At 38.0% G+C, this 14,864-nt stretch overlaps 1 protein-coding gene across 1 annotated transcript in view; it reads right to left on the bottom strand.

Annotated features, from left to right (window-relative positions):
- The window catches only part of gbe1b (glucan (1,4-alpha-), branching enzyme 1b), a 93,956-nt gene that overhangs the window by 23,982 nt on the left and 55,110 nt on the right, over window positions 1-14,864 (bottom strand). The window contains exons 13-14 of the mRNA XM_040037872.1: window positions 4,983-5,167; window positions 477-607 (exon numbers count right to left, since the gene is read on the bottom strand). Of these exons, the coding sequence (XP_039893806.1) occupies window positions 477-607; window positions 4,983-5,167 (316 nt within the window). The remainder of the gene's footprint in view (window positions 1-476; window positions 608-4,982; window positions 5,168-14,864) is intronic.

A 14,864-nucleotide genomic window follows, 5' to 3' on the forward strand; every position in this document is an offset into this window, starting at 1 on the left:
CATTAAAAAAAATACAGATATTGCCAGCTGTTTGTTTTAGTACATCCATTTTTAGTACAAATGGAGAATGGAATTACTGGCAGTGCTTGAGTTTTACAGAATAGCCAGAGTTGAGAGGATGTATCAAGCAGGGTAAAATAATGTCAACAAAAGAAACACAATCCCAAAACAGATCATATATTCTCTGTGAGCTTTCAAAGTCAAGCTGTGCAGGGTGGATCGTGTATTTCCCAGCTTTGCGTTTGAGTCTCCCTTTTAACAGTCAATTACTGTCTTGGTTGAAATATTGTCAGTTAGTAATTTGTCAAGCTCAAAAGATTAGTCGTGTTATTATATAAAGGAACTAACTAACTAACTAACAAGGACAACATTACTCTGAGAGGCACTGTAAGTGTGCACTGTGGTGTAACAAAGGAAAGCCACAGTCTGAAGATTTAAAATTAAAATAAAATTAAAAAAAGACATATGAAGGATACTTTCCTGGAGCTTCTACAGCCACCCTGTAGTCCTGGAAGCTCTTACTAGGGTGGAAGTTGAAGATAAAGAGCACATTTGACCTGTCAAACACAATGACCTTGTCCTCTTCATGCTTGGCACTGACAAAGGCCTGGAGGGGAGAGGAGAGAGAAAGAAAAGCTAATAAAGTATTTCTTCATGAATAGTCATTACCTTTCTCATCTTGGATTTAGAGAATTATAATGGAGCATATTATATCAGTGGACTACACATTTCCAAACACACTAAGAGACATTCCCACATCAAATTTTGGGTGGCAATCATCAGCAGAAAGCAGCGGCCCTGGGTAGCGCAAGGCAGACACTGTCAGCCCTAGACAGCTGCACATGATAAAGCCGCCACTCTCCTGTGGAGCGAGCTACTGTTAACGTGTCATTAGCAGAGATTATCAATGTCACCCCACCCCCTATTTTTAGTGCCTTGTTCCCCAAGCCAATTTCAGGGCAGCAAATTCACGGCTGAACGAGAAGATAAGCACCCCGACAACTGGACCAGCAGAGAGGATGGAGGTTAAGAAATGAGCTGACAGTCTGGAGTCTTTTCCCAAGTCCATTTCTACATGAGAACTCTGCAAATTCCAAGTAAAGCCAAGTTTCACTGACCGGCAGTTTAATCTGAAGCCATGAAGTCTTGACCAAATTAGAACACAGAGCTAGTCATAAATAAAAATAAGCATTAAATGTCAATGTAATCATCTGTCTTCGTAGTTTAGGAATATATTCTGATTATAGCCTAATCTGTAAATGTTCATGGAAAAATAAAAATTATAATGTAATTTCAAGTGTGGAACAAGAAAAATACCTATTTAGGAGGCCAATAAATGGTCCCCCGATATGAAAGCAAAACCCTCTAGTATGACATTAGGTCACAGTCTGTCAAATTTCTGTCACTGCCAGCAGGATCCTCCTGATTGGGAGCTGTTTTGACTGAAACTTAGCCAGGCAATAAGAGCTTATTTTTGAAGTCAGCAATCTGAATGAGTAAATTTTTTGCTAGTCCACTGCTAAAATCCAATATTTGCACAAAATGCTATCCTCTTCTCTGCTCCCTTTTCTTCGCTAGAACTTATATTAAGTCAGCTGCAGTCCAGCGCACCCAGCGCAGTTGGCAGAAAAATTGGATTTAACTTTGGATATGCCACAGGCAAACATTTTCCGTTTCCGGAGAGATAGGAGACATCGAAAATACATTTGAAGATGTAACCTGCTGCTGGAAAAGGCAAAAATAATGATTTGACTTTTGCCCCCAAGGTTTTCTATTGAAAACTATGTGAATGAATCACTGCCTCACGTCCAAACTGCTGATTCCAATGACCTTATTATTAGGAAAAAAACTATGCAAAGTGCATTTTTTCTGATTTGCTGGATTTATAGACCATTTTTACGATTTCCATCAAAGACTGACTAAAGTTTCATTGCAAGCGATTAAAAGCATCTTGGGTATTTCTAATGGTTGGTGTCAGAGCTATAAATTATTTTTGCTTTATTTGCTAGTGAGTGCTGCTTTATCGTAAAATACATTCAGAGCTGCACACCTCAAGGAAAAGGAGTTTTAGTTCAAGCCCAAAAACTTTGGCCTTTTAAAACTCACAGATGCACATCTTCAAAGACACATGCACAAATCTCACTTTTCAGCAAAGTCCCTGCATGTTTCCATTTCTGCTTAGTTCATTTACACCAGGGACAAAAAGGAGAACTGCTGACATATCAGCTTATGCTTCTTGTTTTAACTACAAAATGCCCTTGGATCCTTCCACTACAGTGAAATATTGAACTAACCGAGCTATAGAATTTTCCCCACTAAGAACAATTACCTTGGCAATGTCACTGATGAGCCATACAAAGGATTTCGCCTCATCTGGTTATTATAGCAGAATCTCTGAACACTTATTGGCCTTATCTGCGAGTGATGTTCTGATGTTCTTTTTGTGATATTGTTTCATTCTGTGAATAAGAATTTCTTGTCTCAGCTGTTTCTGTGTGCACAGACACTGGAACACAGGGTCAGCCACACAAACCACTAGAGCTGATTTATTATCTCTTGTCTGGTCTTCAGGGCACTTACTCAATATCTTATGAGTAGCTTAAGTTTTACATAATGCCTATATTGATTAACGCCTCTACTTAGAAACTTCTTTTTTTTAAGATAATATCTGCGTGTACCATTTTATCCAAGTACTGACTAACTGATGTAATGCTACATGCTATTACAAGTAAAAGACAGGCATACATACATATGTCTATAAGGCAGCATCCATGAAGGCATAGGGATGCATTTGTGCATAGAGCATTGGTTACTTTGAAGATTTTAATGCTATATTAATTAAATGTATTAATGTTAAACCACATGTTTATATTTTGGAGCAACATACGCTGCTTTTTCTACACAAGTACTTGCTTATTTCAGCAGGATAGTGCTAAACTGCATTTTGCATGTACTACAAAAGCACAGCTCCATATTAAGATCTGAAATTCATACCTGTCACTCAGTGAGAAATATTTTGATATTATCCAGAGCCAACAAAGGATGCCTCAAATCTAATAATAAAAACTTTGAAAACAAGTGGTCTCCTCATATTTCGAACGGCTTCCTGTACAAGTAGTAAGAAAAGAAGACGTGATACAACACAGTGATAAACATGCCCCATTTCCCCATACTATTTTTAATGTGTTTCTGGCATCAAATTCATGAGTATATATTGCTAAAAACAAGAACATTGTATTATTGAGAAATATAGGGCTTACAGTATATGGACTCAATGGTGGCCAATCTGAAAACGATGTCTCGTATATCTTCAAACGCATGATGTCTGCTGGTTTATTTGTTGGTACATATTCTGATTAGTTGATTTATAGACTTAGATTATAGCAGCAGAAACAGGCTATCATTTCTCACCAAATCTGTCAGTTTGCTGCCAGTGGACGTGTTTCGCAGTATCAGGATCACCCGTTTGATAAACCAGACTAAAACGGACAGTCAGGATTAAAAATTTGCTGACATCCTGCCCTCCGTTCAAGAGTTAAACAAATCCAAAATCAGATATCTGTAGAGTTTCTTTCTGCAACCTACAACTCTGTCAAGACATCATGTAAATACTGTATATACAGTAACCAGTTATCCATCCCTTATTTATTCCATAATGATTCTAGCAGTTTTGCACCATTGCATGTATAAATCTGGTAATATGCTGTATTGGTGTTGTTATATTCAATGTTTGTCCTTATTATGTTATGTGCATTGAGAGCAATGAAAAAAGTGGAGTCCAAGACATTTTTCCCCAAGATAATATTGCTATAGTATGTTGAGACAATCAAATGACTATTTAAAGATCAGATAAAAGCCAGATTGTTCCTTAGTGTTCTTGACATAAATACATCTCAACAACCTTTCAGATATTTGTTTGGCAACAAAACGCACAAAGTGAAAGTCTAATCACACATACATGCTCTTTGACCCTCCATAAGACACATACTGCCAAATCTGGCTGTAGAGCACAGCACAACTGCTATTACAGAACATCATTTATGTTTGAGATGTCTTAAGTGTACATTATATAGCTGTGACCTACTGTATGATTTTACATTAAATGCACAGAACCAAGAAAAACAGCACTAACAGTATGCCGCAGGTCAGCTCTCGTGCCAAATGTATTCACTTTCCCTGCCAGTAGCATCATTTACGATCAGCATTCCTTCTCATTTACCCAGCAGGCAGCACACAAATCAGTAAGGCTGTGCTTTTCCTTTGCCTTACCTCCAAAGCTCTGTCTCTCATCTACTTCTAAAGGATGTAGGAGCCTCCAGTAACTCAGAACACACTTTTGACTGATAGGCCAATATGCAGAAATTATCCGTGTGAACCAGGCATGTCTCTAATTATGCCCTCTGATATTTTTTTCTACTCTGCTGCATTTGTATGTCTGTCGAGCAGCACTCCGCAGGACAGAGTGTAACATAGCAAGGTGAAGTAGCTTTAATCTGGGGACTGATTCCCAGGGATGTGAGGGAAGGTATTTTTGAATCAATTACACACACACTCACTTCTAATCCCTGTCAATTTAGCCAAAGTCTCCATTTGCATTATCCCATTACTTTGCTACCAGCACCTCAAGAGAAAAAAAACACATTTTTTTTCCTTCTCCCAGAGGCTTCAAACGCAGGCAAAGACACAAGCTTCAGGAAATCTATTACTGTTCAACCTGACAGCAGCCAGAAAAACAAGACATTTACAAAATGAACTCTAATGTGTGCAGGGAAACTTTACAGGTATGTGAAGATAGTGAGCTGAGACTACATTTAATCTTGAAGAAAATAAACCTTTATCAGACTTATAAACAGCTGGTTGAGAAACGACAGGCTATTATTGTATATGTGTTTGAAAAGTTGCTGCAGCGATTTCTTTTTTTTGCCGTTTCATCACATTGCGTGCATAAAGCCTACTGTACAGTCAACGTGTGACGTTCTTACAGGTGGAGCTGCCAGCCAGCCGTACTTGTCTTCAGTACGGTTCATGTCCCGGTCAAAGGCATAGAGCTGACAGTAGCGCAGGTGATCCATATCTACCAGGTTAAACTGCCGCCGGGCATAGTGGTAACTCTGATTGTTGCCCTCTCTGGGGAAATCCAACCACTCAGGATGGCCAAACTCATTTCCTGCAACACAGAAAGTTTTATTAAAAAAGGTACATAATGAACGGAAAGGCACAGTCTTTGAATCAAAAGACCCTATTATACTGTCCTATATAAGGTGCATTTAGGGTTTTGTGCAATTTTTAACAAGATAGAAAAATAAAAAGATAGAGATCACACTTTTTTCATAACCTGACCAGAAGATACTTACTTTCCTGTTTTAAAGAGAGCTAAATTTCACCAAGTGACAATCATCTTATAACCCAAGAATCTGCCCCAAATCCAGTAGCTTTCATTTGAGCTTCGCCCTTTCAATTTGTGCAAAATGAATTCACCAGGATACATTTTCATCATTAGAATTTAAATCTCAGTTCTTCATAACAATATGAATGTTTCAACTTGGTGTTAGAACCAATACCAAGAGCTATTCAACTCGCACACAAATGAGACTATAATAAACAGATTCATCACTCGCTCATCGCTGTTGAATTCGTGTTTGTGAAAACAATATCTAAATTACTGTCTTATTCTGCCACCTTTCAAATGCCTGTTTGTTCATTTCATCTTTTCCTCATCTTTCACTTAATTAGGAGAAACAAGCTGAAATCTTCGGACTGCGCGCATTTAGCAAAACAGAACACACTCGGTGGAACTTTTCTGATAACAGACCTGATGCTACTATCAAGACACGCCAGAAAGGAGATGAGATAATGAATCCGTCACTGGGTGTCATGACAACATCATAAAACAACAGCCAGGATAATTGAATTCCTGGCAGTAAAAGAAAGACAAACCAGAGACGGAAGATGATGGCAACAAAAATAAATAAATAAAAACGAATAAATATGGGGGGGAAAAAACCCTGAGTGATGGGATGAAGTGGAACAGACAGGGACTGACAGCAGATTTTAATGAAATACATTATGTAGGTGTTAAAGTAGTAGCAAACAATAAGACATGAACTGCCAACAGAACAAGCACACTGCAGCACTTGCCTAGGAATTAGGGCAGCAGAGAGAGAGAGAGAGAGCGAGAGAAAGTGAGAGAGAAAGTAAGAGAGTGCTTTTTCTTCTGACATCTGCATGAATAACAAGCCTCCCACACAAGTGAACTTGAAATGTTAAGGAGAGAATTACACCTCAGCACCACCAGTCAAAAACAGACTTTCTTCCCTGCACTCAACCAAGAGGATTGTGTACACTACTTTATTGAGTATCTGAAATTCTTGTACTAATATTTCATATATTAAAAGCACAAAACCTATACTTCATTTAGTTGGAGATTAGTGAGAAAGTCAAACATTGCGCACTGCATGGATTTGACTTTAAGTGTTTATTGTGCAAAAAGTGCACAAACCAAAGTTGAAACCTTTTAGTTCCCACATGTTAATGCTGAATACTGTAATGAAAATGGTGACTACAGTTTTAGTATTCAATGAGATTTAGTTACTGCTAATTGTTTTAATTCATTTATTTTTCTCAGTATTATTGTACAGGGTGTGTATCAAAACTTTTAATTTTACACCAGTTGACCAGTCCATTTTTCAGATCTCATAGTCACAAATTACAATAGTAAGTAGGTGGAACATATAACACTATAAGGGTGCAGAAGTGCTAGTTAATTTTGTGGCAAACAAGTATAGTGTGCCACCTTGGACACCAAGGTCCTGTAAACTTCTTCAGAGATTTTGGTCCATATTGACATGATGATATTCTCAAAGTCACTGCAGGCTGACCATTTGTACATTCTTGATTATGCAAATTTACAATTCTACAAAGATCCTCTATTGGATTTAGTTCTAATAACTGCGGAGGCCATTTGAGTAGAGGCTGTGCTGTTTAAATAATGTTCAGTTAGTACTAAGGGACCCAAAGGAAAATATAGAAAATATCCACCACAGGCAGCTTAAACTCTTTTTGGACACCAAACTCTGACCCTGCTATCCAAATGTTACAGCAGAAACTGACTCATCAGACCAGGAAACATTGTTTCAGTCTTTTGTTGTCCAATTTTTGCTCAGCCAGTGTGAGTTGTAGCCTAAGTTCCATGTTCTTAGCTCACAGGAATGACACCTGCTGTGGTCCTCTGCTGTTGTAGCCCATCAGCTTTGACTTCACATGTTGTGCATTCAGAGATAGCTTGATTGTATGGCCCAGAGAACTGAAACTCACTGGATACTTTCTCTTTTTTGGACCACTCTCTGCAAACACTAGAGATAGTTGTGTGTGAAAATCCCAAGAGAGCAGTCGTTTCTGAACTAATCAGATCACCTCATTTAATACCACATTTTCTTTCAAATTGTGATGCTTGGTTTGAACTTCACAAGGTCATTGTAATGCTCACACCCCTAAATACATTGAGTTTCTACCATGTGATTGGTTGATTACAGTAGATATCTGTGTTAATGAGCAGCTTTGTGAGGATCTATTCTGTACCTCATTAGGTGGCCAGAGATTGTATACAGGTGATGGCTTAGTTTCTTTTGGTGATGATCTTGATTCTGTTTACTGATTAATGAACAGATCCTGCATTGTAGATCTACTGAGATAGGTTTCTCCACTGTTTGAAACGCCACCCCTGTTTTCACAAACTGAAATTTGCCTACACTGTGTGAGCTATAGACTACAAAACCCTTTTGGAAGGCCATGATGTTGATATCATCTGACTTTGTTTACTCATGTTCATTGCTGATATTGCTAATGTCAGTCTTGTTCCAGTCTTGTCCTTACATCACTGGGAATTTTGTATGTGGGTGAGAAAAGTTCCCAAGTGCTCTGAAGTTTAAGAGAATAAACAGCAAAATTTATCCTTGCCACCTTCTTGAGTTTATTTATAACACACCTGAAGGCAGTTTTCATCAGCCTGTGAGCTAAAGAAATCTAGGACTGTGTGAAGGCACTAATACAGGAAGTAAAGGCTCTCCTCTGGACATCATCTTTGTTTTTTTTTTTTCCTCCTGTCTGTTTTATCAAGACAGCTGGGCAATTCCTCCACTGATGTTACAGCTGCTGTAGGCTATGTCTTGGCCCTGGCCACAGGTGGCAATGGATATGTCAGTTGGCATTAACTGCCCCTAAGCAAAAGGACAAGTTCTTCTGAGTGTTCTTCCTCCACTAGGGAGGCTACCTAAAATGCCAATCTCCCCAGTGATCAGGTGTCTTATGAGCCTAAGGGAAGAAATTGATAGTTTTAAGACCATTCTTAATGCATCAACACAATCGTTTTTCTTTGCTCAATAGTTACACGCCATACGTTTCAAAAACAAAACAAAAAAACCCAAAGACACTAACGAGCATTTAACTGAAAGGCTCAGACTAAGTGATGCAAAATGATATAATGCTTTTTGGAAATGCTCCCACGCAGTAATTTCCACTACAGGATTATTGCTGTGCTGCTAGAAGGCTCGAAGATCACGGTCATTTACTATTGAGTCCTTCCCTTGTCCCTTTCTCTTACTCTTTTGATGATATTATGTACTACTGATCGTAAGACATCCCAACATATTTGCAGTTTTATGCAGAGAGATGTTATTCTTTTCCCATTTGTGGCATTCAGTATGTTGTATTTTCACTATTTGAGTAATTGAAAGATTACAATACACATGAAGATATAGTGCTATCCCCATGCTTTGTAAGTGGAGTCGTTTTAAATAAGCATATTAATGCATTTTCAGTGTAAAGAATGTATGACTTGTATACCGAGAACTGGAATAACATAAAAAAAAAAATTTACATTGTAACTGAGCTGACAATTTAAACTATGGAAGAGAAGACTGTGCGGAATGAAATATATCATTCCCTCATGAAAAGATACATATTTTATTGTACAAATATCATCACAGTAAGCATATAGTAATCTCTGAGCCAATACATGTAAAAAGGCACAAAGCAATACTCTCAAATGTTTTAAACCCCTCAAGGAACTCCTTCGTCAGAAAGAAAGAAAGAAAAAAAAATCTAAATTTAGATGTTATTTCACTGTCAAACGTCAATATTTTATGTCTGATGCATAATGTACTATTTTGCTGTATCCACCCTCAGCCTGGCTCGTCAACATCTACAGCACTTTTGAGTTCCTTCATGTCCCACAATGATTTTCAACACGCCCAAGGGAAATGGCTCTGTGTTGCAGTATGTTGCATACAGTATGGGTAGGTGTTGGGAGTGAAAGCACCAAAAGAATCATTGTACATTTTTCTGGTGTAGAAAGGGAGAGGAATGGATCAATGCAGTGGCATGCAATGCACAGTTCAGACTGCAAAAAGCCAAAGAACCTGTTGTAATTCATATACCACTGAGAACACATCCACAAAGATACAAGCTACAAATGCTTTACACAGGTATTCCACCATGGGCAATGTGTATCACAGTCACAGTTCAAAGCCAGTTTTGAGTATGTAGTGTACTCACGGTTGCGAAATTATTATCAAAGACCATGCATTATTGAGGGTCCTCCATAAAACATTAGGGCCCTGCAGGCCAAGGCAGAGACACTGGTAGCTCTACTGCACCTTTACAGACTATTTCTAAATGTGACGTTTTTAGCTTCGTGTCAAGACACTAAACCATAAAAAAAAAAAAAAAAAAAAATTTGAAATATATTTTCTATATCAATTTTGATTATAATTAAAGTTTGCAAAATTGCGAAAGGAGTCTTCAAAGGCATTAAACGGCCTCTAAAGCATGAACTCTACTGTGATTTTTGTATTGTAAAGAAACCTCAGTGGCTTTTATTCATTATATAGCACCAATGCAGGTTTACGCAGGATGAAAGTAACAAATATTGATTTTTTGGTAACACCATTATAATTAAAAACAACAACAAAAACTAGCTCATGACGGAATATCTGTACACTCAAGATATCCACGTCTCTTAAAGGAAACATCAAAGAATGCAGTGTGCCATAGATAGCCATCTGAAAAAAGGTTTCTGTATATGTACATGTAAATAGAACAGCTAATGTCATCATATACGATATACTGTATGCACAGGCCAAAATGCATAAATGAAACAATTTTAGTGTTGTACTATTTGCTGTTTAGGGAAATGACGACTCAAACTGAAATATGAATAATTTCAGCAAAGATGTACCATACAGTACATGATGCACAACAGATCACCAAAACTGTGAAATAAATGATAACTTTGTGTGTACACCTCTTGGTCTGCTTATAAGAAATAACAGTGAACCCTAAATGGAATAGAACCCAAAGGAAACAATGGATTATATTTCTGTTTCAGACACAAAGAACTTAACCATAGCTCTCAGGACTCATTCTCATCCCTGGGGTATAATACCAAGGTGACTTAATCTCTATACCCTTATAAGGTAGCTGTCTAATGCCTAAACCTGATAAGCGAGTCAATGTGAAAGTAAAAAGCAAGTAAAAATAAAGTATATAAAGCCCCAAACACGAAGGTCCCAATAGGAAGGGGACCACAGTCAATTGCAACTTAGACCACTGACACCACTTTTCCACCCTTCTAACTTAGGTATCTTAAATAGCACCGTTATCGCTAAGCAGCCAATACTGCCGATGCATCAAGGCACCAACGCCAAAGGACACCTTGCGCGTAATGGGGAGACGCAGGAGGCATCTGGCAAGATGGCATTATATTACATGCTGGGATGAGAAAGCATTAGTGAAAGCACAAGTGGAAAAAAATAATTTAAAGAAGCGCTTACACCAGGCTGCACTTGCAATATTTCAGCATCATGTGACTTCATTTATTGCCACAAACTGCACAAATACAACATACAACAGAAATCTTCCCAGAAATGCATAATATTTTACTAACTTTGAGAAAATGTTTCAGTATGAATTGCTTTTTATTTATAAGCCAGCAGCATTAAGCTTTTTTTTGTCATACTTTTTTCCTCTGGCAGCGTGGGTGCCATATGGAAGCAGCGAGGGCACGTTCAAACACCTGCATGCACAAAACACCAGGGTTAGAGAAAGAGGAGAAAAAAAAAAACAAAAAAAAAAACGTGATCTGCCTGCTAAGCTCTGTCCTAGACAGCAAAAGCCGGGATACTGGCTGGCGCTTTGATAAAAGCTCTTGAAAGAGCTACATTCATTAACGGGATAAGTGCACATGCCTCTTTTGCCTATTTACTTTCAGTTTTCCAGTGTTATTATTTTATAAAGTCTAGTGGAGATGATTGGTTTCCTGGAGAAATTGATTCAGTAACCTGTGGAAGCTTTTGACTCTTCTTTGATTTCAGCTTTAAAGAAACACATTAGACACACCTCCATTAGGTAATCATTTTCCTCTCTTCTACGATAACACGGCAAAGTTCCTCCCATATGCCCGCATTAATCACCATGATAATCACCTTCCTCTACCTCCTCACAGCTGAAATAAACCAGATAGCACATTCTGTTCAAGGATGAAATATGATGGATTCTCACCCCAATAAGCCACAATGTAGCTTGCCATCACTAGTGTGTGAATGTGTCTGTGAATGGGTGGATGACTGGATGTGTAAAGCGCTTTGGGGTCCTTAGGGACTAGTAAAGCGCTATACAAATACATGCCATTTACCATTTAATACACAGATAAACAAAATCCTAATAACGTATGAAAGGCAGGCTGTCTCATATAAAATATGGAGACGTGTTTTAGTATTATATAGATGGATTACCTACAAGGATAATACCACAAAGCAAATCTAGATTTGTTGGGTAAACTTCGCAATACCCTTTAATACTCTGAAAAATATAGAAAGCTGGTTCAGTGTTCCACAACTGGGACGATAACTGTATTGGTCCTGCTGCATGCAAGGTTCAACTAATGGATAGACTCTACTTTCCGGTACCCTGCCGTAGACCATCCCAGGGAGGCTAAAGAGTGGGATACAACTAAATTTGGAACATACCGTCCAGCCCTCTTTCTTGAAAAGGAAAATCGCCACCCACAGAAGTAGTCTTTCCACCACCCCACTACACCCTCAGTTGAAGTCAGCAACACCATCTCATCCGCTTTCTTCATGGTTTCCCATAACTGAATTCCCACACCCAACTCCAGAACCACAAGCCATCCAAGCTTCACAGGACTCCTCCTTCAGCTTGCTGGCTCCCTTTACCTCTGGTTTCCACCTGGCTCTGGCTCAGTTGCCACCACGTCAGGTGCCAATCATCTTACGCCCATAACTGTTTGGGTGTGCCATCATTGCTGACATCCTCCCCCGCCATCTGATGCAACTCACCATAAGGTAATGAGCAGAGATAGGGAGTAACGCCTTACAAGTAATGTGTTACTGTAATCTGATTACTTTTTTCAAGTAACGAGTAAAGGAAGGGATAACTATTGCAAAAAAGTAATAGATTAGAAAAAGTAATAGAAAAATACATTTAAGAGTGACAGGACTTAGTGCCGCAGAGTCTTTGATTTTATTTATTTTCTGCTGTGTTTTACTTGCATTTATTTGAAAGAGTGAGTGTAAAAACAAAAAATGTTATTTTATATGCTGGAATATGCAGAAAATAGGTTTAAATGTTAAACAAATTTCTTCAAGTCAAAGTCTGTTGCATATAATTACATTTTTGCTTGATGCAGTGTCCATAAAGTTAAAAGATTAAAACTAATAAAACAAGTTTTAAAAAGAGACTTTTTCATTTGATTGCAATTTATATGATGGATTATGTAGAGAAAGTAGAATTGGTCTCAAAGGTCTATTGCTTTATTACCTATTCAGGTTGTGTATCGTGTTTTTAAAAAGTAACTAAGAAACTACTTACTTTTGAAATAAGTAGTTACTTAGTTATCAGTAAAGTAGCGGAATTACTTTTTGAAGAAGTAATAAGTAATTTGTTACTAATGACTTTTTTCAAGTAACTTAACCAACACTGGTAACGAGCACATAACTGCTCTGTTCCTGTCTTCCCCAGTGTCATATATATGTATTTTTCTGTTACAACACTTGCATGGTTGAAGGGTGTTTCTCCTGTTTCTTCTTGACCATTACATTTTTCATTTATTAGATATTATAAATGCTAATGGAAATAGATAGACTTGACTAGATGCAGCTGGAATAAGCTTCAGTCTCATGCAACCCTGAATGGGATAAGTGGGTTGATGGAAATTTATAAATATCTAATACTTAAATATTTTTATATTATAACCTTTAAATGTTTTAAGAAAAGGTATATGTAAGCAGTTGTACTAAGGCAAGACTTTATACACATACTTAATGCTGGAACAGTGTCAGAAAGCTCATGGAGGCCCTAACAATGATATGATTAATTGAGGGCAACTATGTTTACACAAGGTTATGTCAGGCAGCTTTTCAGGTGGCACGTTCCATTACTCCTCTACACAGCTCTGCATCAGATAAGGGCTTGACAGTGACACAGTCCCCTCAGTAATTAGCAGCCCAAGAAGCAGCCAAGGATCAATCTGTTTTCCATTGGAGGGATTCTGGCAAAGTAAGATCAATGAGTGAATCAGAAGAGATCAGAAGGCGAGTCACAGAAGGTTTTAGATGCAATACAATAAAATAAATAAATAAAACAAAGCTAGACATGATGCAATGATTATTTGCACCTGCTAGATTGATTTCTTGTTACTGTGTTAATATGCACTCCTGCTCCAAGTTTGCACATTAAATAAGCTTTACTGGTCCAACAGCAGGGATGGGACTGGCACATTCATCCCGAACCACAGGCCTCAAAGCACATTTAGCTCTCAGTGGGATTATGTATTTGAAATGTATGAGGAGAAAGAGCTGGTTTTCAATTCATTGTCCAAGGCTGCAGTATAATAGTTGCCTGTTGCATTGTAGCTCTCTATGAATGCAAAGTGCTCGGAGAAGTTTTAGCTCAATAATTTAGACTGTAAATCTGCAAGGTTATCTTAAGTCTCTGTGAGCACTGAAAGTCAGGAAGTTAGAGCACTTCCATTTTGTCCCTGCTGATGTAATGATAAAACCACTCAAGCGTTTCATTACTGCCACGCCACTTGGTGCTTTAATGTCACTCACGCTCCAACATCCTTTACAGTATCCGTCTCTGAGCCCCTCAAATGCGGATGCTCCCTTTGTCCTCTTGCTGTGTAGTGTTTGCTTTTGGTCATGAGTAAATAAATGGGTTTTTCTAGTCTAGGCACTTCAAATTGATTTGCTTGCTCAAACAATTTGCTCTTGCTCAGCACTGGCTAAATGACTCTGCCATCATTGATCCATTGACACGGTGTGTCATCTCAGATTTACTTGATATTTTTTGTCCCGAGCATTTTCTACCACTCGTCTACTGGTCTGAACTTGGAAAAGTTCGTAATAATCAACTTCAGCGTCTTGTGTTTTTGTAGACTTTCATGTTTCATCAGCTCCCTCATTTTATGTTCTTTTGAAAACACTTTTACCCACTATTACTTATCATAATATGATAGCAGAATTATTTTAGTCAGCCTGACAGCAGTTTTCAAAAGAGAACAATATTTCTTTCTCTGCTTCCTTTATACTGGCCTTCTTTCATATATCTGCTCTTCAAACCACTGAGCTTTACTTGACTGGATTGTCTCGACTTGACAGAATGGTTTACATTTAAGTTTGAATTCTGGGTTTGTCTCACTTGTCTAATTCTGCAAACTCTAAATTTAGAAAATCAAATAACTAACAATTTTCAATAGGGAGATTTCATTTTTATCTTTAAGCATGTGCATATACGCAAATGACTCTTCTGAAGCCTTTTGCCGGGCTGAGAATACTCAAAATACTATT

Source organism: Simochromis diagramma, unplaced genomic scaffold (assembly GCF_900408965.1).
Source record: "Simochromis diagramma unplaced genomic scaffold, fSimDia1.1 OVJJ01000463.1, whole genome shotgun sequence".
Classification (NCBI taxonomy): domain Eukaryota; kingdom Metazoa; phylum Chordata; class Actinopteri; order Cichliformes; family Cichlidae; genus Simochromis; species Simochromis diagramma.